This window comes from Phoxinus phoxinus (assembly GCF_949152265.1).
Source record: "Phoxinus phoxinus genome assembly, chromosome: 22".
NCBI classification, from domain to species: domain Eukaryota; kingdom Metazoa; phylum Chordata; class Actinopteri; order Cypriniformes; family Leuciscidae; genus Phoxinus; species Phoxinus phoxinus.
Window position 1 is genome coordinate 8718932 of NC_136897.1, and position 26196 is coordinate 8745127.

A 26196-nucleotide genomic window follows, 5' to 3' on the forward strand; every position below is an offset into this window, starting at 1 on the left:
TTAAATCATTAAATCAAAAAACATTATAATTTGAATAAAATGCATTACCCTCTGTGTTTACAGTAAAGCACTTACAACTTAAGTCTATGGGGCAATCATACAGCATTATGATAATAAAAAAAACATTAAAATAAAAATATAAAAATTACTGTAATTATTTTAAAATTATAACTACAAAACTAAATATTATATGTCTGAGATGAGTGGGATAAAATAATTTGCTCACCATGTTATATCAATTTATTTTAACTTATTTCATAACTATTTAAATTCAGTAAACCTGGTAATTCACATATATCAATTCTGACTATTAACTAGAACTTCATCCTAAAAAAAGTAGTCCATTTTCATAAAAAGTGATCTAGACAACTTTAGGCAACTAGACAATTTTAGGCAAAAACAATATCATATATATATATATATATATATATATATATATATATATATATCTATCCTGTTGCTAGAGCTTTACTTCAACCAAGAATGTTTCTTTAAATTCAAACGAAAATACAGTGGTCCCAAACAATCCAAAGCAAGTGAGATTTGTTTTAAACAAAATTAATTGATATCTTGTTCAAAATGAAGACAACAAATATTGTGACATTTTGTGGTTATTAATCTTGAGTTGAGTTTGAACTCAATACATCTACTAAATATCATTTTGATATAGGGGTCACGGCAAAAATGGCTTAGTTAGAAAAAAGATAGATAGTCCTGAAACAAGGTTGGCCTATCACCATTTGTTTGCAAATGCCACTTGTTTAAATATTTTGTTATGCAAAGCAGTGATTTTCAGATATTTTAAGTGTCCAGAAACATTTTGGGGCCTTCATACTGCAACAGAACATACTGTAAATATGCCACAGGCGCTGAAAAAATTTTTTTATCTTAAATCAAACAGTAGCTGAAACAAATGGATGAGGACCCATCAAAGAGTTTCAGCCAACTTTTTAGTTGAGATCAAGCAATCAATATTTTTGAAAACAGAAAAGACTGGTGGACAGCTGACAGTGGAGAGTGAGTTTTCTGATTAACTCATTCGCTTCCCTTTCTAATGGGACTCTGGAGACAGTAATGCTTCATACCTGATGTTGAGCAGTTTCAGGGCATTGAGTAAAGCCCCCTTCTTCACGTCGTAATCAATCTTTTGATCTGTACCAAAACTCGGAGCACGATTGATCTGTAGAGGGAAAAAGAGAGAGAGAGAGAGAGAGGGGGAGAGAGAGAGAGAGAGAGAGAGAGAGAGAGAGAGAGAGAGAGAGAGAGAGAGAGAGAGAGAGAGAGAGAGAGAGAGAGAGAGAGAGAGAGATGTTGCTTTCATTTTGTTTTCTTCAATTTCAAAATAAAGACCTGAAGCAATCACCAACTTTTAAAGGGGACTGAGAAGCCACAGTAGAAACGGTCACTATTACCCATTAAATCAGAGGCATCAGCTCTCATTAAAAACAAGTTCTGTCTTAGCAATTGACACTGATGTTGTGAATATAGAGTGCTTCATGTACTACAGTAGTCAACATTTGAAGTGGATCAAAACCTTTCATCAAAGTTATGCATGAATTTTGAACAAAACCCGTTCTTGTCTTAGGACAACTTTGATTAACTTTTTTGATCCACTTCAATTGTTGACTATATTAGAATATACGTCTTCTGAAGCTAAAAGACAGCTTTGTGTGAGTAACAGACAGAAATGTACAATATTATTCACTTAAAAACGTCCCTTCCAATGAGTTCTTAACTGCTAAGACCAGATTACTGGACTCAAGAACCAGGTCAGTCTGATTTGTGAACGGTCATTGTACAAAAGCTCAAGAAATTCATTGAAAATGTTAGACTCAAAAGAACAATTCTGGTCCCAAATCAGCCATTGCTCAGGAGAAATATTAGAGAGAATCTCCACATCCACATCCATATTGGATCCAGCCTCTTTACCAGACCTTGTGAGAAGCCATCCATTTTGTTTGGTATCCAAAACTGTCTGCAGTTGTGTCTGATATCTAAAATCAGGTTTAAAAAAAAAATGCATTTTGTCTGGTACCTTAAACTGAATAACTAAAAAACTTCAAGGAACACACAAATTGTATGAACCATGTTTATGATATTTTTATTTATCATTTTTAAAGTTTGAAAGCGTCTCTGGGTATGAAACCCAGTTCCGAGTCCCCTACGAAAGAGACAACTTAATTGTCCGCTCATTGAAAAGGCATGGAAAAGAGCATGAAAAACAAATCCTAACATTTTTATACCTGGGAGAAAGAAAATCACATGGGTTTGGAACAACATGAGGGCGAGTAAATGATGACCTCTATGGAGTGAAGCGATGCATGCAGGTCATGCGACGTTCAAAGTTCAAACAATTGCATCTTTGATCTTGTTTGCTACTGAGCTTTCAAAGCACAGCCAATGATTACAATTCACATATCATTGCGTATGTGGTGCCATTAAATCAAAAGATTGAAGAAAGACTGCATGTCTATTTCCATCGAGTTTGTGACACAAAGGCATATCATGATCTGATGCTATCTGCTACTCTTCAGTGCTACAGACACTGGCTTGCTTGCTTGTTACATGACAAAACATCTGTTGTTGTTCTTTAAATATGATGTCTGATTGAGACAAATGTGATCAGCCAGACAACAAACCAACCAGTCCATTATGCTGAACCTGTCAGCACTTGGGTTTGATCACTTCTTTTGTTTTCTTTTCTCTTGTTTGGTTTCTGTCTCTTCCGTGTGAGGCCACGCTCAGCCGATCGCGCGCTGCAATCAGTGCGGCCGCTCATTATTGCTCACCTGTTTCTCTTTGTCTCTTGATTTCTCTGCTATCCTTTGTTTCCCTCTGTTCTCTGCCAGTGTGTTTTGTGTCACCAGCCTCTTTTGCCGTTATTTTGTTAAGTTTGGGATCCCTGTTGGTTTTGTTTAGTTTTTCTCTTCTGTGTTGTGTTTCGGTTGCCTGTTTGTCCCCCGGAAACTCTCCGGTCTTGGACAGCTCTCCTGGTTTTGGAGTCTGGATTCTCCCTCAGTACATTGCTTGCCTGCTTGGACTGTCTTGCCGTTTTATCAGCCTAATATTGACCGTGAGCTTGGATTTCTCCATTTCTATCTGCCCCTTGTTTGATCTCTCTGTTCCTCTTATTTGCTGATGGACTGATCTGGATTTCAACACCAGCCAATTTGAATTTCCCTCAACCAATTGCCCAGCGGCTCGCATTGTTTATATGTGAGTTGCAATAAATAGATTTTTCTGCCACCAATGATGATGCAGATATTCACCACTTGATCGGCACAATATTTTATCTTTGCACGAGGAATCTATTCAAGTGCTGCCACTTCGTGGATGTCTGACAGCTGACTGGGAAAGAAATCATCCCTAAATGCAAATATATTGTTAGCCCTTTCATTTTGTCATTACCCAGTGTGATGAGCGCGCATTTACGTTTTATATGTATCAGATCAGCTTTGTTTGGTTCGCTTTGGATGGAATAATGGCACTATCTAAACGCATGAAAACCAAAGCTTTGCATTCTGCTTTACATATTTGTTTGAATTAAATCATTTATAACCATTCAGACTGATTTGAGCAGTTAATTAGAGATAATTGAGCAATAGAATGTCTTTCCGTGCATTAGTATAATCTGTCACATTCCTGCCAACACAAGCTAATTCATCAGATGCCAGAGTTATTTTCTCTGTGGAACTGGGGGGGAAAAAACAGCACAGGAAATGAGACCAGCTCGTGATATCTGCACAATCGCAGTGATATATGGTAATATTCATTCATAACTTTTATGCACAGTGCTGCAGTATTTGAAATGTTGACCAGAAACTCAATCTTTTGCCGTTCTTATTGTTGCAAGGGACAGAAAGACAACTATAATTCAAGAAATACAAGTGAAAAATGCTTACAATTTTCTTAATAAATAACGTGCCATATTTTAGTTTAAGAAACATACACTTCTGGTCAAAAGTCAAAGTTTTAAATCATTTAATGTTTTTTTTTTTTTTTCTAGTCTAGTCTCTAATGCTTAGCATGCCTTAATCTATTTGAGAAAAAATAATCTTATTTAAGTAATCAATAAAAAAAAAATAAAAAAATGAAACCATGACATCCAAAGAAACAGAAAGGGAACACATGATATACAAACTAACGCTGTGTCTGAAATTGCATACTGTATGAGTATGTTAAAATGTAAAATGTAAATGTACACCGCGACCGTTAAAAAAATATGTTCTATATAGTATGAATATGGGTAGTATGAATGAAATGCGGACTAACTACATCCGCCATGTTGTTACTGTCATGTGACCTACCAATGGCAGTTGCATGGCTTCACCACCTTTCCCAAATCCTCTCCAGAGGCCTCATGGGATAGTAGATTGTCCATCAAATGTGCACTTAAAACTTCAATACTTCAAATACTTTTGGCCCACTGTCTTTTTCAAGTAAGAAAGAATTTGATTTCATGAAATTACCCCCCCCCCCCCCCCCCCCCTTTCTCGGTAGCCACCTCCTGCCGCCGTGAGAGGAATAACATAAGTGGAGGTAGGGTGGAGGAAATGGTGAGGAAGAGAACACGGGTGAGCCGGCGGCAGACAAGACCATGAGGAGTGGAGTTAGAGTTTTTTGTTGACCCAAATAGGAGCCAAGAAGAGGATGACCCACGTGTAACGGAGCAAGGGCGGAGCCCGGGGTCCACCCGACAGAGGTGAAGTCGGGCGTGGTGGAGACCCAGGAGAGACCGTAGGACCAGGGGGCCAAGGCAGAGCCAAGGTAATGAGCAGCCTAGGTGGAGCCAGGAAGACGGAGGACTGAGACAGAGCTGTTGTGAGTGAGAACTGAGGAGGAGCCGGAGGGAAGGAGGAGCCCGACAGAGCCGAAAGGGTAGGAGGGACGCGGTGGAGCCAGGGAGACGGAGGACTGAGGCAGAGCCGGTTTGAGTGAGGACTGAGGCAGAGCCGGTGTGAGTGAGGACTGAGGCAGAGCCGGAGGGAAGGAGGAGCTCGACAGAGCCGAAAGGGTTGGAGGGACGAGGTGGAGCCAGGGTGACAGAGGACTGAGGCAGAGCCAGTGTGAGTGAGAACTGAGGAGAAGCCGGAGGGAAGGAGGAGCCCGACAGAGCTGAAAGGGTTGGAAGGATGAAGTGGAGCCAGGGTGACAAAGGATTGAGGCAGAGTCGGTGTGAGTGAGGACTGAGGAGGAGCCGGAGGGAAGGAGGAGCCCGACAGATCCGAAAGGGTTGGAGGGATGAGGTGGAGCCAGGGAGATGGAGGACTGAGGCAGAGCCGGTTTGAGTGAGGACTGAGGCAGAGCCGGTGTGAGTGAGGACTGAGGCAGAGCCGGAGGAAAGGAGGAGCTCGACAGAGCCGAAAGGGTTGGAGGGACGAGGTGGAGCCAGGGTGACAGAGGACTGAGGCAGAGTCGGTGTGAGTGAGGACTGAGGAGGAGCCGGAGGGAAGGAGGAGCCCGACAGATCCGAAAGGGTTGGAGGGATGAGGTGGAGCCAGGGAGACGGAGGACTGAGGACTGAGGCAGAGCCGGTTTGAGTGAGGACTGAGGCAGAGCCAGTGTGAGTGAGAACTGAGGAGAAGCCGGAGGGAAGGAGGAGCCCGACAGAGCTGAAAGGGTTGGAGGGATGAAGTGGAGCCAGGGTGACAAAGGACTGAGGCAGAGTCGGTGTGAGTGAGGACTGAGGAGGAGCCGGAGGGAAGGAGGAGCCCGACAGATCCGAAAGGGTTGGAGGGATGAGGTGGAGCCAGGGAGACGGAGGACTGAGGCAGAGCCGGCTTGAGTGAGGACTGAGGCAGAGCCGGTGTGAGTGAGGACTGAGGAGAAGCCGGAGGGAAGGAGGAGCCCGACAGAGCCGAAAGGGTTGGAGGGATGAGGTGGAGCCAGGGAGACGGAGGACTGAGGCAGAGCCAGCTTGAGTGAGGACTGAGGCAGAGCCGGAGGGAAGGAGGAGCTCGACAGAGCAGAAAGGGTCGGAGGGATGAGGTGGAGCCAGAGTGACAAAGGACTGAGGCAGAGCCAGTGTGAGCAAGGACTGAGGAGGAGCCGGAGGGAAAAAGGAGCCCGACAGAGCCGAAAGGGTTGGAGGGACGAGGTGGAGCCAGGGTGACAAAGGACTGAGGCAGAGCCGGTGTGAGTGAGAACTGAGGAGGTACCGGAAGGGAAGGAGGACCCCGACAGAGCTGAAAGGGTTGGAGGAACGGGGTGGAGCTATAGTCCCAGAAGTCCGTGGCAGAGCGACGGAGGGACGAGTGAGCCCAGTGGAGCCAAAACAATGACAGTCCCAGGTAGAGCTGAGGGAGCGAGGAGCCAAGGCGGAGCCAATTGGTCGATGGGCCGAGGTGGAGTAATGGGTTCAGAGGCCCAAGGCAGAGCCAGGGAATCCTCACACCAAGGCAGAGCTGGAGACCGAGAAGCCCAAGGCTAATCTGAGCAGTTGAGCGGAGCCACTGAAAGAGGAACCAGGGCTGAAGAGAGGCAGCGATATACAAAGTAAGAGTCCATCAAAGCCAAAACTGAACGTGATATAAAAACTGAACACCGATAATAACTGTGCACCAAATCAGCATATTATAATGATTTCTTAAGACTGGATCTTGGCTGAAAATTCAGATGTGCAATCACATGAATTAGTTACATTTGAAAATATAATAAAATGGAAAAGTTATTTTAAATTGTAATAATATTTTAGAATATCACAGTTTTCACTGTATAAGTTTGATCAAATAAATGCAGCCTTGTTCAGACACTTCTTTCACAAATAGTATAACATCTTTTGATGGGTAAAGTAAAAAAGACTAGAAAACAATATCATATTTAATATAAGAAGTCATAGTGTTATTGATGATTAATAAATCATTATAATCATCTATCTCAAATAGAACATACAGCCATGGAGTAATATTATTACTTTATTACTTTGTATTAGTACTGAGAAAAAAACTCCTTCATATAGTAGTATTCACTTCGCTGTCAGGAATAATATTGTGGCAAGCAGGACGAGAGCCGGGGAAACAGAGCGAGGCCGATGGCGCGAGTATCACAGAAGGAGATCTGGATGAATAAAAGAAGGAGTGACGAGAGAGGACCAAGCCTGGGACATTTATGTTGTGTTTTTATGCGTCAATTGTCCATAAGGGGCTGTCACTTTACTTTCATTTTGTTATTTGTTTATTCTATATAATTAAAATGTGTTTGAACTTTCGCTGGTTCCCGTCTCCTTCTTCAGCTGTACACAAACCTCTCTACAAATATGTTTAAATTAAATATATTGATTATCTGATAAGTCAACAAGACATTTGTGAAATAATGTTCATTATGCATTATATTGTATATGAATTTTCAACCTTTTTGTTAACAGCTAAATTTTTCCACATAACAAAATAAATGTTTTATACAATGCTCTTTTGATAGGATATTCATACCATTTCTGAAAGGAATATGTTTGGAGCTATATGAGGATGAGTAAAGGGCAGCAGGATTTTTTAAAGAACAATTCCTAATACCATTTATCAGCAGGTAAGAATCCTGGAGGGTTTTCTTCACCTAAGATAATAATATGCTCTTTTGTATTCCATCCATGACAAATAACAGCAAAAGCATTCGCTCACTCTGCTGCCAGCTCCGATATGGCAAAAAATTGTTTTGGGTACAGCTTTGCACATTACAGTGTGTAAGACACATGGCATTAGTGCTTCAGCGTCAGCACGGACAAACGGTTTAAGAAATATGGCAGCAACAGAGAGAGATGACAGCACACACAGCCACCCCTTGCTGGGCTCTTAATAGAGCTGCCCCGCTCGGATGTTAATCTCCCTCAGAAAGGTGATCGCTTAGGAGAGGACCGTAAGATAATATTTACATCACAACTGAGCGTCAGAGGGGGGTTTGGTGGGAGGGTGGACTAAATCAATGAATTTACTGTATCAGCCGTAACCTTAGCAGCAGTAACTGTAGCAGCAGAAGCTGATCCGGCTCACGCTTTCTTAGCTCTCCGAGCCGGGCCACGTCACCTCTCGCTGAGTAGATGCCCCGCAGATGGCCCATTTCACAAAGCAACAAAGACACCTCATCAAGATCTGCCATGCAGGAGTCCTGCAGATTTATGATGTCAGCCATTTTTTTTATTAATAATTCAACACCTTTTGACAAAAATCATTCTGACGCAAGTAGATGTTACAAAAGCTCCTTGACACCATCAAAAGATTTCGCTGATATTTAATTTAAACACCTTCATTGTGTTTTTACTTAGACTTGTGGTATGGGGTCAAACTACAGGAAATCCAGCTGTTCTGAGATTAATGTAGCTCTGTAGAGACCCCATTCAATCAAAAGTGTGTCTGTTAGCTCTGAAGTTGTCCATATGTGCACACTTAAAAGTTGACCAAAAGTCAAACAAGCAGATAGACACATTTTAAATCTACAAGCTTTTCCTTCTTGAAAAAAATAACAATAAAAAAAGATAATCCAATAAGAATGCTTGCCTATTGACACACTCAAAAATAAAAAGATCTCTTCTGTAAATATATAGTGCTTCCTCAAAAAATTTGTTTTAATAATTATGAAAAAATAATCCATATTACAAATATAAAACAGTGTCCCAAAAAAACACTGTCCAACAGCGACACCAGCAGGTAAAGATATAGCGGGATGCCGCATCTCTCTTGCCTCCCCTGAGCCTATTTGACTTTTAACAGACCCCCTAAAGTGTGTGGTGGGTTTTGGTGGGGGGTAATTGAGAATGAATTGGGGAAAGTCACGTGAAAGGAGGCAATGTCTCCATCACGCTATGATGTGATTGGCTATGATTGGTTCACGAGATAAATCCCGCCTCTTGTTTTTGTGATTTTACCTGTGTTTGCGGAGCATGATGACTCACGATCCAAAAATAGAGTCTTAAAAAGAACAGCTGAACATCAGTTAATAAAATAAAATATATGGTTTATCACTGAACATTCTAAATCCCATGTGGGACCGTACTCTCAGGGGGACAGAAATAAAAATCCCATGCATATAGAGGACCGTACCGCTCAAAAGGTTAAATTGTTACTGCCTTTAGTTATTATTTTGGAATTAATGTAAAAATGCTTAAAACTCTAACTTTATGTGATTTACTTGATTGAATTACATTGTTAATGTAAAACATACAAAATTGATTTGTATTTGGTTTCTTTCCTTTTTTTATTTTTTTGATGTAATGTAAAGTAATGTGGCAACATTAAGTGTAACTGAGACATGAATTTACATTTGATTTATTTAAAATAAACACCTGTGAGGACACCTCCTCATTTCAGGATGCAATGCTATTGGTCAGGCAGATAGTCCCATAAACACTGTATAAGCCAACACTGCTGTGTTGGGCTGTTTAAACTTTTAAGATATATTGACCTAGGAATGGCATACTTACAGTTGGCACTATTACATCAGTTTTCTATTTTATTAACAGAGAAAAAAAAAATGGCACGCATCATCTTTAAAACACAATACACATTTCCTCAAGTGTCACATATTTTGCAATTACATTCAAAGGTTTGTTGAAAAATAAATAAATCGCATATAAAATAGGGAAAATAATGCTTAAGGGAAATCAAGTTAAATAAATAAATAAATAAAAATTCACTCAATTTCTAAAAGTAACTTTCCTCAAAGTGTTGGTATATTCATGCCGACAGTAATCCAAGAAACCACACAGAGTGGATTATAATTTCACTGTGCAATCATTTCAGTGCATACTATTAATTTAAATTAAGTTTACTTAGATTTTAAATATTCGCCTTCCCATTGTATATTACACTCTTAAACACATCTAAACTGACTTTTTTTTTAATATATTTTTGTTGAGAAAATAAACAGTACATTTATGAATGGTTGTGTGCTTTAAATGTTCAGGTGCGAATATAAATCTCTGGGATGGAAATTTTGATAATAGTTATAAATAATAATATGATATTTGAAAAGATGCAAAGCATACAATGCATTACTATGCAGCAGTACCGAATGTGCCATCCCATGCATGCAGGATAAACAACATCAGGATAAACAAAAACAACACTTTCTCAAATTCTCTGCGCGCTGTACATGCAGGAATACTGATCTGAGTTCTGCTAATGGAGCAGCTGCGGAGAGAGACGTGCGGATCACGTTTCACATCCTTATCAATCACTGGTTTGTTCTTTTGTCACATTTGGAGAGGCTGCTTCCAACAGCGAAACCCAATCAGTGTTTCGGTGCGTGTTCAGGGCCAGCCGCTGACCTGACCCCCTTTCAGAAATTCCCAAACACACACTGACTGTCATACAAAATAAACACTCAAGTGAAAGAAAGATTTAATACAGGCCTTTATAAAGGATACTACTTCATTTAAAAATTATTTACATGAGAAAAAAAAGCTAAGTCGTTTCGGTTTCCCTGATATAGACTGATGAATAGATCACTGGAATCATTTTTTTTTCATAAATCTGAAAAGAGAAGTACTCCAGAGCAACACTGCCACCTAGAGTTTGCACTCACTAAACCACTTTTATGACTTAATTAAAGGCATAAAAATGAAATAGAGAAGTGTGAGGGCTAATACATGCAAGGGAAATCAAATTAACCCTACAGCGAATGTGCTAGATATGTGTGGATACATATATGGCAAAAGCAGACATCTCATGACGCATATCTTGCATAATTTATGATCCAGTGAGAAATCTTAAGAACGATGGCAGTTGTAAAATTCTGTTTTATGCGTGAATTCCTAATGCGTAAAACCAAAATCATAGTGCAAATGAAAGCATCTGGTGGAATTTAAAAATATTTTTAAACTACCAAATAAACCAAGTGTTTTTAAGATTCTTCTTAAATTTTTTATGTTCTTAAAAAAAAAAATCGCCCAGCTATCTACCGTCATAAACCTCAAAATGGCCTGAGCAGCATAGCTAAATTAAGGGGATGGTTAACCCAAAAATTACAAATTGTTGTTGTTATTGTTGTAACCACCACTGTCCATCTCTAAAAAGTATTTTTTTTAAAAGCATCCAGAGTGTAGAGAATTCTGTGTAACACTTCTATTAGAAAATTCCACTTTTGTGTTCCAAGAAAATAAAATTTTACCACCTTTATACCATTATTGGATTATGGAGATCTGCTTTATATGAATGCACCAGTACATTCTATTTTTTTTTTATTGATACCGTCTCATATCGCTTTACGCTTCATTACTGGTTATAGTTATCAAGCACATCATTGCACTTTATATGATAAAGCTGAGTTGCTATCTTTGTATACTCTAAGAAGTTTTAACTGGTTTTGTTTTATAACAAGTCTATTCGTTGTCTAATTCCATCTTTTTTGTCTCTCTGCATTTCTAAAACAAATGTTTGCTACAATCTCCGTTCTAATGATTTGTTACATCTTAAGGTTCCTCGGGTTCGAACAGAGCTAGGGAAAAAAAAGGCTTTAAATATAATGCAAGTCATGTTTTTTTTAAGTCATGTTAAGAAAAGTAATAAGAGGAGCATATGAAATGTGTGCTTTGGACCATCTTGGGTGTGCGGACGAGCTCTTAAAGCTCTACTTGACCTGCGCTTGGCAAACACTTGACAAGCACTTCCTGTCCCTGGATGCTTGCTGCTTCTCTAATGATTGTCAGAAAACCAACAGCGTCAAGGACACAACCTTCACGAGAGCTAAACACAAAATAAAGTCAGTTTGTTTTATTTATTTATTTTCCTACTCTGTCCTTATTGCAGATACAGTCTCTCCAATAACACTGAACCCACACGGAATCAGAGATAGAACAGAACATTGGTTAAGATCACTGCTGGTGCACTTGAGTTAGTGAAAATGGAGTGTGTGTGTGTGTGTGTGTGTGTGTGTGTGTGTGTGTGTGTGTGTGTGTGTGTGTGTGTGTGTGTGTGTGTGTGTGTGTGTGTGTGTGTGTGTGTGTGTGTGTGTGTGTGTGTGTGTGTGTGTGTGTGTGTGTGTGTGTGTGTGTGTGTGTGTGTGTGTGTGTGTGTGTGTGTGCGTGCGTGCGCGTGTTAGATTTTTATTTTTTTTATGTAATAGCTGTTGTACAAACTTTCTTTTTTGGATTTTTTTCCGAACCTCCCCTACAACCTATCAAACGAAATCGTTTTACATCCCGATAAATGACCAATGGTCATGCCCTACATTTTTTTTCACATGTTTGCTATATATTTCACAATATTGTTCACCTCATGGAAGTAAAGTTCTCATTGTGAATGACTTTTCAAGCAAAGTTTTGAACACTATATATATCCAACTTTATACAAAGAGGGAGCTGTGCAAAATACAGTTTACATTTTGCAACGATACAAACAATCACACAAGATCTGTAATGTAGCATGTATTGCTTTGCAGGATTACACTGTATATGCATGTAAAGTAGGATGTACTCTATATGCACCTTTTAATATATCACAACATGTAATATATCATGATAATACATGATATAACGCTTAATGTGCTAGTCGCAATGTATTGTGGGGTTGCCTTCTGAATGCACGCAATTCTGCACTAAACTGTACCCAAGTAGAAGGCAGCATAATGGTGCCACTTACCTTTTAAAAAAGCTGTCTTGTCGGGAGCGCACCTATGTTGCCCTAAAATGCTTTCTAGGTAGGCAGCTCGCTAAGTTTTGGAACAGCAGTGCTGTCAAAACCATTCAGACACTAGCCTACTTATTGAAAGAAGTGAATTGAGAAGCCATGTTTCCTCTCTCTCTCTCTCTCACTCTCTCTCTCTCTCTCTCTCTCTCTCTCTCTCTCTCTCTGTCGCTGTGCCTTTGCATTATTCGTCATGCCAGCTTAACGGCTCCAGTGTGAGCAGTTTCTGGAAAGAAAAGAGGGGGGAAAAGACAGAGATGGCCCGGGAGGGGGGGTGATATCAATGTTGCACCACAGCATTTGACTAATGGCTATTCAAGTCCCTCAGATGCTTCTGTCTGACCTGTGGAGTGGACGAACCTTCCCAGCAGCCCTGCGAATGAGCAGCACCCAGATTAACATGTTAATGATGCGCTCTGGTGAAGACGTGGACAATGGTGCCTCACCACGTCTAGCGGATGATGTGAGGCGAGTTAAAGAGAGTGAGGTTTCTCTGGTTTCCATGTTTGTGTTCCTGCTCGTATCAATGGCTCAAATGTTTTGAATGTCAATGGAAGGAGAATAAAACCCGCAGAGAAGATAAAATCAGTACAAAAGCCTCAGAACATTAGCTGTTTGGCCAGAGCTAAAGTGCTGCTGCAGCGTGTGTGTGTGTGTGTGTGTGTGTGTGTGTGTGTGTGTGTGTGTGTGTGTGTGTGTGTGTGTGTGTGTGTGTGTGTGTGTGTGTGTGTGTGTGTGTGTTGAGTAAGTGTGAGTCATTTTAGCTTTATGTGTGCAAATGTGTGTGTTAAGTGTTTATTTAGCCAATGTGTGTTTCTGAAGGTGCATATGTATTGGTGTTTTAGAAATGTTAGATCCATTTAGTCGCTGTATTTGGGTGTTGTTTGAGTGTGATTGAGTTGTTTTACTGTAGCGATGTGTGTTGTGTGTGCGTGCGTACACGTTTGTGTGTTTTTGATTTAGGTTTATGTTGGAGTGTGTATATTAGCAGTCCTATGATGTGCATTTACATTATTTTAATGGTGTGTACTTAGCCATATTTTAACTTGTACCCAGAAGTGAGCTGCATTTTTCGAAAACGTTATAAAAAGTAAAAAAGAGTAAAAAGTAAAACATTTATTTTATTAAAAAAAAATATGTACATGTATTTTGTATTGTATAAAGACCCATTTATGCTGTGTGAGAAAACAGTGTGATTTGATTAAGCCAACATAAATAATTAGAGTTCATATTTTCACTGTACAGAAAACAATTTAAATTGCATCTGGAAATATTTCTTTTGTATTGCAGTAAGTGTATCTTTTAAGATACACAGTTAAATGTATAAACCTGAAAAGAAGCTTCAATTCACTTCATTTTCAAAAATAATTTAAAAATAGGTTTGTATTTCTAACTGTTAAAAAGAATATGTCTGTCAATAGCATAAAATAATCATGTTTAATTAGTTTTCTGACCGGTCTTTAGAAAGCAGAATTCAAACAGCAGTAAATGACTTAAAAATTATTTTATTTGTAATATTACAACTACTACTACTGTTGCTGTTATTATTATTTGCATATTTAACTTCATATTTGTTTGATATTTTTTGTGAGCATGTAAACTTTGACAGCACTGTAAAAAAAAAAAAATATATATATATATATATATATATATTTTCCTTCAAATATTCGAAATATTCAAAAAGCCTTGTTTTTGTGTTAATGTGTGGTTTTAAAAATGTGCATGTTAGTGTTTGGTGTGTTTGTGTGTGCATTAGTGTGTTCGTTTTGAAGTGTATTTGTATAACAGTGTCGGTTTATATGCGTGTTAAGTGTTAATTTATCCAGTGTGTGCTTTTTAGAAATTGTGTTATTTGAATGTGTCTGTGTTAGTGTTTTGTTGCAAATCGAGCGTTGATTGTCAATGAATGTATCATAATGTTTATTTGAGCTGGGGTCCTTTAAAAACACAAGTTTTAGAGCTCTCAGTAAGATGTGTGTGAGTGAGAGAGAGAGAAAGAGAGAGCTGTCAGTTTGAAGGTATTGTAAAACCCCAGATGGCATTTCAGCCTCATTTGCAAATAAGAGGGAAAAGAAACTGAAAATAAAAAATGAAAAACAGCTGATAAGTGATGAAGAAAAGGAGAATATGACATTTCTCTGTCAAAGCAAGAGGTTACTTTTTTGGTGCCACTGCAGCAGACAGTAAAGTGTCTTGATAAAAGAACCAGAAGACCTGCATATGTATTGAAACCTGAATAAATTATCATTGTAGATCAATCATAACAATTTCTGCGTCAAAGAAATAAATTTTATAGAATATCTGATAAGAGTAAGCCATCAAAACTTGAAATTAAATAGAGGACGATGGAGGAAGTTGAAAGAATACCGCAGCGGACAATTGCCAATATTTATCCACTAAAGATTACGACAGTCAGCTTTGAAACTTTCATAAGAGAACCGACAGCAGAAAATCACACCTCCTGCCTCTCTCCGTCAGATGCTGCAGTGTGGATATGTGTCTTGACTAATCACTTGAAATCGGAAATAAATGTTCGCTCGGTAAATGTAGCGTGAAAAAGAAACAGCTTTTTTTCCCCCTCAGTGAGGAGCTTGTGGGATGTTAATTGATGGGAGTTTGTGGCGGCTGCTAGTAGCACTGAGGGATCATTATCACTGGGGCTGAACGACTGAATCTACCGCCACAGTTTGTGTTCTCTCCCAAAACCTGCAAAGAGATACGAACAGCGCCGGAGAACTGCCGGGGAACGACCGTCACTCAACACGAGACATTCCTAAAACCTGCATTACTTGACTTGAAACAACAACAAACAAACAAAACAAAACAAAATCACTTTTCTCTGGGCCCGTGGCCTAGCAGTTAGCGCATGTGCATTGAGCTATGGTGCTCATGCGAGTTCAAATAAAGCCTGCAACGTGATCCAGTTCCACAAAAATAAAATGTTTATGTCAATAAAAAGTGGCAAAAGGAAAAATAAAAAAAAGGAAAAACCACATAACAAACTTACTCAACGGCTTGCCCTAAAAAACACAAAAACACTTTCACTTTTAGGGGTGTAACGATACCCTCTTGTCACGATTCGATACATATCACGATACAATATTATTGCGATACTCCAAGACATATGATAAAAGGTTAATTACGGTTAATAAATACTGTTGATTAAAATGCTAAATTTGGTATTACATTGTGAATGTAAATGAATAGGCTTAGACTTGGTGCTGATAACCCAATGCACAGGACAATGGTGACACCAGAATACAAATATTTATGATCCTGAAGCTGTAAATACAGAATTATTTTAGATGAATATTGTTGCACTCTGTCACTGACTAAATATATATATATAAAATACTGGTAACATAAGACATTTGGCATTATCAGAACCCACACATATTAACCCATTGCATTATTATACATTATATTCAACAGTAGTTTAATGTAGTACTGACACTAAAACTCTGTAAACTTTCTTACACAGTAATTTTTTATTTTGGGTGAAACTATCCTGTCACTGGTATCCACAATACATATTGTTGCATTTTTGTATTACGATATATTGTTACACTCCAATTCAATTTGAATGCAAACTGATCCTATTACCTTAATAATATTTCCTCTCTAATGTCCAAAAAGTCCAAAAATTAAAGTCCATGAAAAACAAACTTCCCTAAAAAAGATTGACTTTTCTTTCAGAGCCGTGGCCTAGCAGTAAGCACATATGTGCCATAAAGTGGTGCTCACATGGGAGTCGTGGGTTTGAATCCAGCCTGCAGTGTGATTCCAATCCCTTGATAAAATTCCCTCTCTGGTGCGTCTTTCCAATAAAAATAAAATAAAAAAAGGCAAAAAGCCCAAAAATAAAACGTTTCTAATAAAAGATCAAATTCTCCAGAGAATTTAACCAATGGCAAAAAAAAAAAAAATCATCCCAAGGCATTTTACATTCTAGAATTGGTAAGTAAGATGGAAGCAGGAGCCAGAAGTTTGGGTTAAAAGATTTAGGTCATGCTTTAACTGACACACAGAAGTGTGGGTGATCCAGAAAACCTGACATGGAACTTCTGGGTTAGCAAAAGGCACATTAGCCCACATGTGAGAGCGCCAGCATTCCTGCATCCTAACCGTCTTAACTCACAGTCCTGACCTACATTTCTGCAGCGTGTCTGTCAAACGGAGGAAAGAGGAGAGAGAGTCTGCTCTTGCTCTGGTGTAAGCAAACTCAGCCCTGTGTTTATGCTGAACGTCAGTCCTGAATACGCTGCTATTTAAGCATTTATCCTTGCTGTTGTGCAGGAACCCCACTTAAGATGTTAAAGGCAGCCTTTTCTCAAGTCAAAAGCACTCAAAAATTTGTAGGGCTGCCAATATAACATACTTAGAACAATCAAATATATATAAAAACTGCTTTTCAAAAATCAAGGTTTTAATAATGTCTTGAGCAGTTTGTACATTCCATAACATAGGAAGTACCACCTTTTTGCCAGTCTGCAGTCAACATTCATCATCAAAATCACCCTTACTGTGGGCAGGCAGTGCAAAATGAGTGAAGAACCGTTGACATAGGACACGTCCATGCACTCAGACAGCCAGAAACACTCCGTCTCCCTGTCTCAAACCCAGTATGAAGCGTCCTAACAGCCAAAGACGTCATGGGAAAATATTGCAGACAAAACATGTAAATGTAAACCGCTTATGTCTTATGTAAACATGCGTATGTTTACGTCGAACAAATTGGTAAATTTGATCATGAATGGATGGATTGCTGTGGACCGTAGGTCAGCTTATTGTTAGATGATATGGAAACTAAACAAAGAATATTTTAAAGCTTCGATTGACAGCTCTACAAAATTGAAATATCCACCTTGATATAGGTCTTCCCAGCCAGCAGTTGTTAGTTAAACGTAAAAATACAATTCTAAATTAATAATGCTAGATGTGTCATGTGTAGGTTGCACTAAGGTGAGAAGATGGATCTACTTGCAGCAGTATCAGATTTATTCAACAAAACAAAACTCTTCTTTAGAAACAAGGAACAGAACAGGTGCTAAAAGCACGATGAGGACTGACCAAGAACTGAAGGAAACAGAGGGCTTAAATACACTGGACAAACTGATCAACGAAACAAGAAACACCTGACCAAACTAATCAAAAAATGAGAAATGAAGGTAACTGATGAACATAGGAGATTGACTGAAAACAGAGACACTGAAACAAAACACAAAACCCACCCCAAACAGAATAGAACTCAGACTACCTGTTACAAAATGGTTTTAAAAAATATTAAGAAAATACATATAATTCAACACTTATAATTTAATTTGATTTGAAAGATCGTTGAAAAAAACGACAACAAATCTTGCAAAATCAAAACAAAATTCAACAGTGATTCAATCTTTATCAATGACGTCGATTCGAACCATGAATAAACGTTTAAATGCCAACTGGGTTGTAAATGTTTGGTGTCTTCTACAATTCACAAAAAAATATAGTTGCTGTACGGTTAAGCAATAACCATGACAAACACATGGTGAAGTGGTATAGTCAGCACAATCGTTTTATGTTTGTCGAGATGTCCATGCTGGGAACGGCTGGGAAATGTTGTTTAGATGACTGTCATCCAACATTACAGAACACCACAGCAAAAGGAAATGAAAATGAGAAACAGAAAGAAAAAAAAAGAAAAAATGCCAAACCCCAGAATCTAAGGAACCAACTGTTTTCAAACACACAAACAACTGCCTCTTTAGATCATCTTTCAGAGGGAGTCCCTTGTTTAGCTGAATTACATGGAAAGTTTTGCCTTAAATGGTGAAAAGAAAAAAGGAAAATGGGCGTCATTTGGCAATCATTCAACTCTATATCTTTGTTAAAAATCTATTGAGCTGCCTACCTAGACTGATTTTTTAGGCGTCATAGGCATGCAACCAATGTGAAACAAAGTTCCATAAGATAAGCAAACACATTGAACTTCTAAGATATCTCGTTCTAAAGGAGCTTTGCACGTGTCCTTCATGAATTAGGAAATCCCTGAATGCAATACAATGACCTCAGTGAAACAATTATGGTAGATTGCATTCAATATTGAAAAGCATTGATTAAAAAACTTGTTTGATTAAAAACCCTGTATTTAAACAAACATGTGCATGTACTTTAGTGAGCTAACGTAAAACTATCACTGTAAAAAAATATTTGTAATTTTATTTTAAAAGATTGTAAAATGCGACAGTAAAACCCTGTTAATTTGGTTAACAGTAAGTTTCTGAACAATATACGGAGGAAAACCTGTAATAGATCTAACCTTACATCTTGTGTAATTTTACAGTAAAATACTGTTAAATGGAAAAAAAAATATTAGGTAAAAAAGGCAAATCATCTTATAATTTACAGTGAAAAGCTGTAAACATTCCCAGAATTTCCTGTGTGACACTTCACATTTGATGTTTTTTTATTTATTTTTTTATTATCATTATTATTATTATAGTCGCTTTTTCAACATCAGGCCAAACCGTTCTCTTTCCTTAACCATTCCAATCCGTGCCGATCCAGGCCAGCCGGTACGGATATGGTTTAATTTTTCTCTGTAGGGCTGATAACAGAGCTCTTTTAAAAGTAATACAAACATATCAGCCATTGCCTTAACACCAGAGTTTACAGACAATATGAGATGTAAGTAGCAACCTTGTCATGGAGGGTGATCTGATATTTCTTTTAATTTTATTATTAATTTGTGTTTACGTCGCTCAAATAGAGCAGTTATCCAGCTACAGAGAAACTGGTAGCCAAGCAACAGACAAGTGACCAATCCTGATTTCACTACACACACTCTACCGGCACGGTGATAATTCCAGGCAGAGAAAGGTTGGTAATGGTGCCGTGCCGAACTATGCTCAAATGGAAATACACCAGGAACCGTTCCTTACCATTCTTAGAATTCTTAGTTCAGCGGCCTATGTTTTTTCTTGTATGTTTTTTTTGTTATCAGTTATGTACATTAGGGTTTTATGTTATTAAATGAATGTTAATTATTTTAGTGCCATGTATGTTACTGTAATGGTGTGTTGTAATTGTGTACATGACACTATCCTTCTGTATATTAGTATTTACTTTGGCTTGTGGAAAAGCTACTTGTAATGAACTTTCATTCATTGTGTGCCTTTACTATTTACCAAGCCTATGTGCTAAAAGGACAAAACATTTTTTAGAAGCAACAAGGCCTTGCTATTTCAGCAGAAACGGACTGATGGACTTATCAGTTTTTTTTTTTTTTTTTTTTTTTTGTAAATTACAGTTCCAAACTGTTCTGTAAACATGTTTAAATTGTTTTTCCTGTATTTTAACCGAATTATTCTGGCAACCACACTTGGCAGATTTACTAACAGCGCAAATAAACTACTGTAAGGGTTTTCTAAAGGCACACAGTGAAAAATGAGCAATAATAAGGTGTGGACAGCATTGTTAGATAACACTATAAATGTAAAGAAGAAGAAGAAGATTTAGATTTGTGGTATAAACATTAGATTTTTCCTCCATCATATTGGCTTCTAACAGGTGAAGGCACTCAAATGTGGAGTGTATACTGTATATCAGCATAAGTGGGATCAAAAAGTGTACTGATTGAGAAGAGAAGGTGAGAACAGACCTCTAGCAGCCAGGGCTTGAGCTTGCGGTCGAGGATTATGTCAAAACCCAGCACCTCGAAGCAGACACTGGCGCTCCCTGGTGGCTGTCCGGGACGGCACATACGGTATGCGTGGAGGACGTGTGGCTCGGCCACTATCAGGGTCTTCACCACCAGCTCCTGCGAACACATGCACAAAACACGCTTTCGTTATAAAAGACAACACACAACTAACTTAAACAACTCCAAACTGTAAATTCAAAGGTGGACGTCACGTTTGTGAATTGAACTGCACTAATCGCAAGATATGCATAACATTGTGTTAACTTTCGGTGAGGACATGCTCGTGAAATCTCATTGCATGTGCAAACAGCCCGTGTGAGGGACTCATTAACATCCCAGCTCCCTGAAGAGACATGATAGGTCAAAGACTGACAGCACGCTACGGGAAGACAGGGGCAGATCGTAGGAAGACAGGAACAGACGGCCTGTATCAGCTGCTGTACTCGCTTATCAGAGGCCTGGCAGGCCGGCGGTCTCCCTGCATGATTAAACAGAGCCTGTGTTGAAGTATGAGGGGCAGATAACCGGCGGGACGTTTGCTGAGCGGACCCCAAACGTGCAGTTCCAGAGAAGCAGGTTAGATCCCAGCGTGCATCCCCCACAGAGAACAGAAAGAATTGTGTGTGTGTGTGTGTGCGTGTCCTCAGCTAGACTCAAAATGAATGAGAATTTAACATTAGTTATCAGTAGTGCCTTCTGACCGACTTCTACATCTGAGAAATTACTTCAATAAAAGAGAACAACTTGCGAAGAGAACATAGGTTGCAGAGAAGGTGCATGCTGGGTAAATTGTGACACTTCTGAATGCTTGGCAAAGGAGTCAACAGATGCAGACGTGCAGTGAGTGGATGAGCTCTCAATTTAAAAGATGGAAGAACTACAATTAGATCAAAAGAGAGAAGTGGGCAGCAAGGAGAAAGAAGCAGTGCAAACAGAAGCAGGGGGAAGATAAGGGCAGAGCTGTCACACTGGAAACACACTGACAGGAAACAGATTCCTTTTTGAAAGGAACATTTGATACAATTGAGAAACCTGAGCCAGGAGGCTGATTAAAGTAGAGCTGCATGATCTATCGAATTCTGAAAAATACTGCAAATCTCGATAAGCTTATCATCAGGGTTGTGATATGCATTGCGATATGAAATTAAAGCCATTAATCTGTTAAGTTAATGGGATAAAAATCTGGGTGAGCCATGTCTTCTGACGTGTGTGAAGCGATGACATCATATGCATAATTTGTAGAACTTCTTTTAACTTGACACAGTGCCTTAAAAAGACATTGCTAGTGGCGCAAAAAGCTAAAAAATTACTGAAATACACCGCAACTGTCCATCTAATGCAAGACAATTAAAAAATAGCACATATAGATGAAAGAACATGACCTTTGTGAAAGGCTCTAGTTGTGTTAGCTTGTTAAAATGAGTTGCAAAAAGAAGATCTATAAGATCTGAAGATCTTCAGTAAGTCCACGCACAATGTGCTATATGACTAATGGTTAGGGATAGGCGGATTGATCCTAAAGTATTGATACTGATGTTGTAACGATAGGATTGATCCTCAGGCAAAAATATAGATCCTAAGGTGTGTTTTTAACCAGCAATTTTAAATTCAGTGCATAAAAAAAGCTTCTAAGTTGAAAAATTTTACAATAAACAAATAAAAAGTAAAAATGTACACATTTTAAAGGTTTGATGTCAGTACGATTTTTTTTTTAAAGATTTAGCAACTGTGATACTGTTAAAACAGTCACTGTGTTATCAGACTTATTCAAACCGGTCAATGGGCCGTCTGATCACTGAGCGAGTTCTTCTGTGTCTGTCATTAAGCCATCCGCTTAGACGGAGTCAAGTGCGCATCGATTATTATTTATTTTGATAATTATATTTTCTCAGAAAATCTGCTATTTAAAACACAAATTATGTGGGCAAAACATTAAAACACAGCATGCCACAGGAAAAGTGTCCAAAAGCAGTGCATTCAACACAAATATTTCTATTTAAATTAATAATAATAAAAAAACACTTTGTAACTTTTGCATTTCATGAAATTGCAGTGCTCCATGAATGAGAGTGGCATATTTAATCTAAATGTGTATATCAGATGTAAAACAGTTTAAATAAGTCTATTTAATTCATTACTGCGCTCACTCCAGTAAAAATGTGTGCGTACGCACGGTCTAGACTGTCCGTATAGCTTTTTTGTGCGTACGCAATGTTTATACACCAGGTCCTTGGTCCTCTCTCGTCCTTCACTGTCGTCACTCCTCCTTTTACCTTCCCTGAGTTCCTCTGTGGGACTCGGGACCGGTGCAGCGCAGTGAACACTCATTAGCAATCGCTCCACCGGCCTCGCTTCCCACGGCTCTCGGCCCCGTCCTGCTTGCCACATACTGTATTCTTTTTATCAAATAAATGCAGCCTTTGTGAGCAGAAGAGACCTCTTTCAAAAAAATTACCAACTCCAAACTTTTGAAGAGTAGTGTGCATGTAACAGTTATTCGAATCAGGCTAGTTTGTGCAATTAAAGTAATTTAAATTGATAGTTAAAAGTTCAAATGGATCATGTTATGTTCTGTAAATTGTTGATGATATTTGTAGAAAAATCATGGTAATAAAAAAAAACATGGTTACTGAAAAGGCACACACCATGGTTATTTTTCATAAGGTATCCTCGAAGGTACGTACACCTTGTATCTTATCTATCCTTAAAGGGTGCATACTTGTATCATTTTGTCAGGGTCCTGCCCTGGCACCTTGTCTGTTCTGTCTCTGTTTAATGTTTCCTTGTTTGTCTTGTGCTTGAGCACATGGCACTGTGTTTGTGTTGGCCATGTACTCCTCTCATCCCACCTCCTTATTTCCGTTACCATGCCCCCTTTTTTAGTCCTTGTCTAGTTCTCGTTTTCTTGATTGTGTTCACCTGTTCTTCATGTTCTCTGCTCTCTTTATATTGTGCTCATTTCCCTCATGTATTTGCTGGTTTGTTTTATGTGCCTTTGTCTGCGTTCGTTGTATGCATTTTAGCTTGCCTGTGTCTACGGGTCTTATTAGACACCGCTACATTTAGTCTTTCCTGCCAGTCTAGTTTTGCATTTATTTTCTTTAGATGTTTAATTTTTTTTTCTTTCTTCCTATTTTTTACTCTAGACAAGCTCCAGTCTTTATTTTAGCTCTAGGTTTCCCAAGCCTTATTTTTAGGTTCTCTCTTGATTTCTAGTCTTTGATTTGATTGTATTGTATTTTCTCTCTAGTTTCCTGAAAGATTGCAGTCTTGTTGTTGTATTCTTTTGTTTGCCGTTCCAGTTTGTTTATTTATTTATTTATTTAGTATTATTTCTTTTGTGTATTACTTTTATTTTATTTTGCAAGCTTATATTTTTAGTTTCTTTATTTTGTTTCTCTATTGCCAGTGTGTGTGTTGTTGTTGTTGTTTTTTTCAGGACCACTCTGTTTGATTAAGATTATTGTAGAGGCACTGAATTTTATTTGCCGTCAGGCTTCACTCTGAAGGGTTCAGCTCTGCTGTCCACAGGCAAACCTCGCTGAGGTTTGAACCCCCCGGAGCCTAAGGCAATTAACCAGAATTTTTATAAGCACCAGTTACATAATTCCATGCGGAAGTAATACAAGTACTGTAATGAGATTGGACAAGATTGAGCAATCATGTGCCTGCATGAGGAGGAGTTAGGGATGGAGGATGGGGAAGCGCGTCTGTGCGACAGACTTGAATTGTCTGTCTGTGCGAACTGAAATCTGGCATAATGCATACGTGTGACAGACTGAAGCAAATGACTGTACGGATGAACATACGCCTTGATTTTTTTTTTTCTCGTTTTCTTGTCTTGCATGTGTCTCATGTTAATTCCTGCCCTGCTTCCTCCCTGGTCGCTGATTCTCCCGGCCTGGAGATTCTCCTGTCCTGTCAGTCTACTGTACGTCAAGTCTCATCACCAAGTGTCAAGCCTCCGGTTCTCTCAGCCGCTGCCTTGTCTCCATCACTGGTCATCGTGTCTGGTTCAGTCTCAAACCAGCCTGTTTCCCCAGTGTGTGTCCTACTGTATGGACTGTTTCATTCCTCTGTTACATCTTGTGCCTTTTCTACTGTAATGTCAATATATCTTGTCATCGCTCATTTCTACATTCGGGTCCTCTCTCACTAAGAACCATGACACTTATGCTACTAATATGCATCCTTTTAGAGATAGAGAAGGTTGACCTTTGAGGTTACTGCCCCAGTGAGAAACTAAAAGTACAATTCTACAACATTTTATTTCTGACAGTGCAAACAATAGCCTAATCTAATAAACGGGAGCAGTTCCAATAGGGTCCTCACACCATCGGTGCACGGGACCAAATAATTCACAGTTTAGGCCTATTGGATGTTAAAGCATGGCTTTCAAATATAATGTTAAGTGGGTATAACTCCCCATTTTATTCTTAAAATCATTTAAGAGCTCAGTTTAGTTTAGAGGTATTGTCATGATTCTGCCTTCTAGTCCTTGTCTTTCTTTAAGTCTTGAGGCAGGATCATGACAGACCCATGTTTTATGTGCAAACACATGGCCTTGTTGGGCCATGTGCTTGTGTTGTCTCGTCTTCTAGCCCCGCCCTCCTTGTTATCCTCGTTTTGTCATTATTGCTTTACCTGTGTCACCTGTTATGTTATCATTAGTCTCGTCATTATTGCTTTACCTGTGTCACCTGTTATGTTATCATTAGTCTCCCTATTTAACCCCCTTGTGTTTGCTGTCCTGTGTCGGTTCATTGTTAATCCTTGTCATTCCTTTGTCAGTCTGTGAGTATCTTGTGAAGAGCTGTTGTCCTGTTGCGCTATTGCCTGTATTAATTGTTTGTTTTCTTGTAGTTATCTGTCACAGTCTAGTTAGTTGTTCTGTCTATGTTTTGCCCCATCGTGGGTTTTGTTTTGTCAACAATAAATTTTGTGTTAGTGCATTCTGTCTGCGATTGGGTTCGTACTTCCTCACCTTCGTAACAGGTATTGCTATCGATACTGGCCTTGAGGTATCGGATCAAAAATAACATAAATGGTATAGCCCACTTCTAGTAATGGTTAAACTTACTTGAAAATCAATTAAATTAAATAATCTTTCACCGTGTCATATAGAGTGGGGCAGGTATGACATCAGAACCTGGAAGACAAATTCGCCACTGGTTCCTTCAAGATTTTCCTATGGGGTTTTCTAATGGGGATAATTTGATAGTGAAAACGCAAATTTTGAAGTAGTTATGTTCATTTTTAAAAACATGTGTTTTTAATAAGCACAGCTTGGGTGTGAGTGTGTACAGTGTATGTTGTAGAACAAAACGTCAAAGTATAGTCAAGACAAGTTATATTTACCTCAGGCTTTATTTTAATCATTAATTGAAAACCCCCATTATAAAAACCAATAAGAAATCTCGAAAGAACCAGCGTCGAGTTAGACATCCGGGTTCTGACGTCATTCCTGCACCACTCTATTATCAAACAAGTTATATCGTACATCACATTTCTCCATTGTATCATGCAGCCCTAAATTTAAAAGATAACAAAGAGAAGCAATAAAATAAAAACAACTCACTGATACATCGCCCCAGAATTTGGCCACGTCGTAATCGTTGGTTCGAAGGAACTCTGTGAACCACCCAATAGACCGCTTGCTGCCTTTGTCCACCGTTTCGTCTCGCTCAAAGTTCTCATTGTGTTTGTTTACGGAGTAGTTGGTCAAGTGCATGTACAGCTGGTTCTGAGGATATTACAAAATTAAAGTCCATAGATGCCATTTTTTGAAATTTGTGAAAAAAGCATAATGTCAGTGTTTTGGCAGCTGAAAGAAGTAAATTATGTAAATAAAACCAATATTATATAAATTGTCACATTTATTCTCTTACAATAATTCACATT

The 26196-nt window shown here is 38.8% G+C and overlaps 1 protein-coding gene across 4 annotated transcripts in view; it reads right to left on the bottom strand.

Moving 5' to 3' along the window:
• The window catches only part of ttll7 (tubulin tyrosine ligase-like family, member 7), a 106507-nt gene that overhangs the window by 41653 nt on the left and 38658 nt on the right, over positions 1 to 26196 (bottom strand). For all 4 annotated transcript variants that reach the window (XM_079598230.1, XM_079598228.1, XM_079598229.1 and 1 more), the window contains exons 8-10: positions 25874 to 26038; positions 20254 to 20412; positions 1086 to 1180 (exon numbers count right to left, since the gene is read on the bottom strand). In XM_079598230.1, coding sequence (XP_079454356.1) covers positions 1086 to 1180; positions 20254 to 20412; positions 25874 to 26038 — 419 coding nt within the window. The remainder of the gene's footprint in view (positions 1 to 1085; positions 1181 to 20253; positions 20413 to 25873; positions 26039 to 26196) is intronic.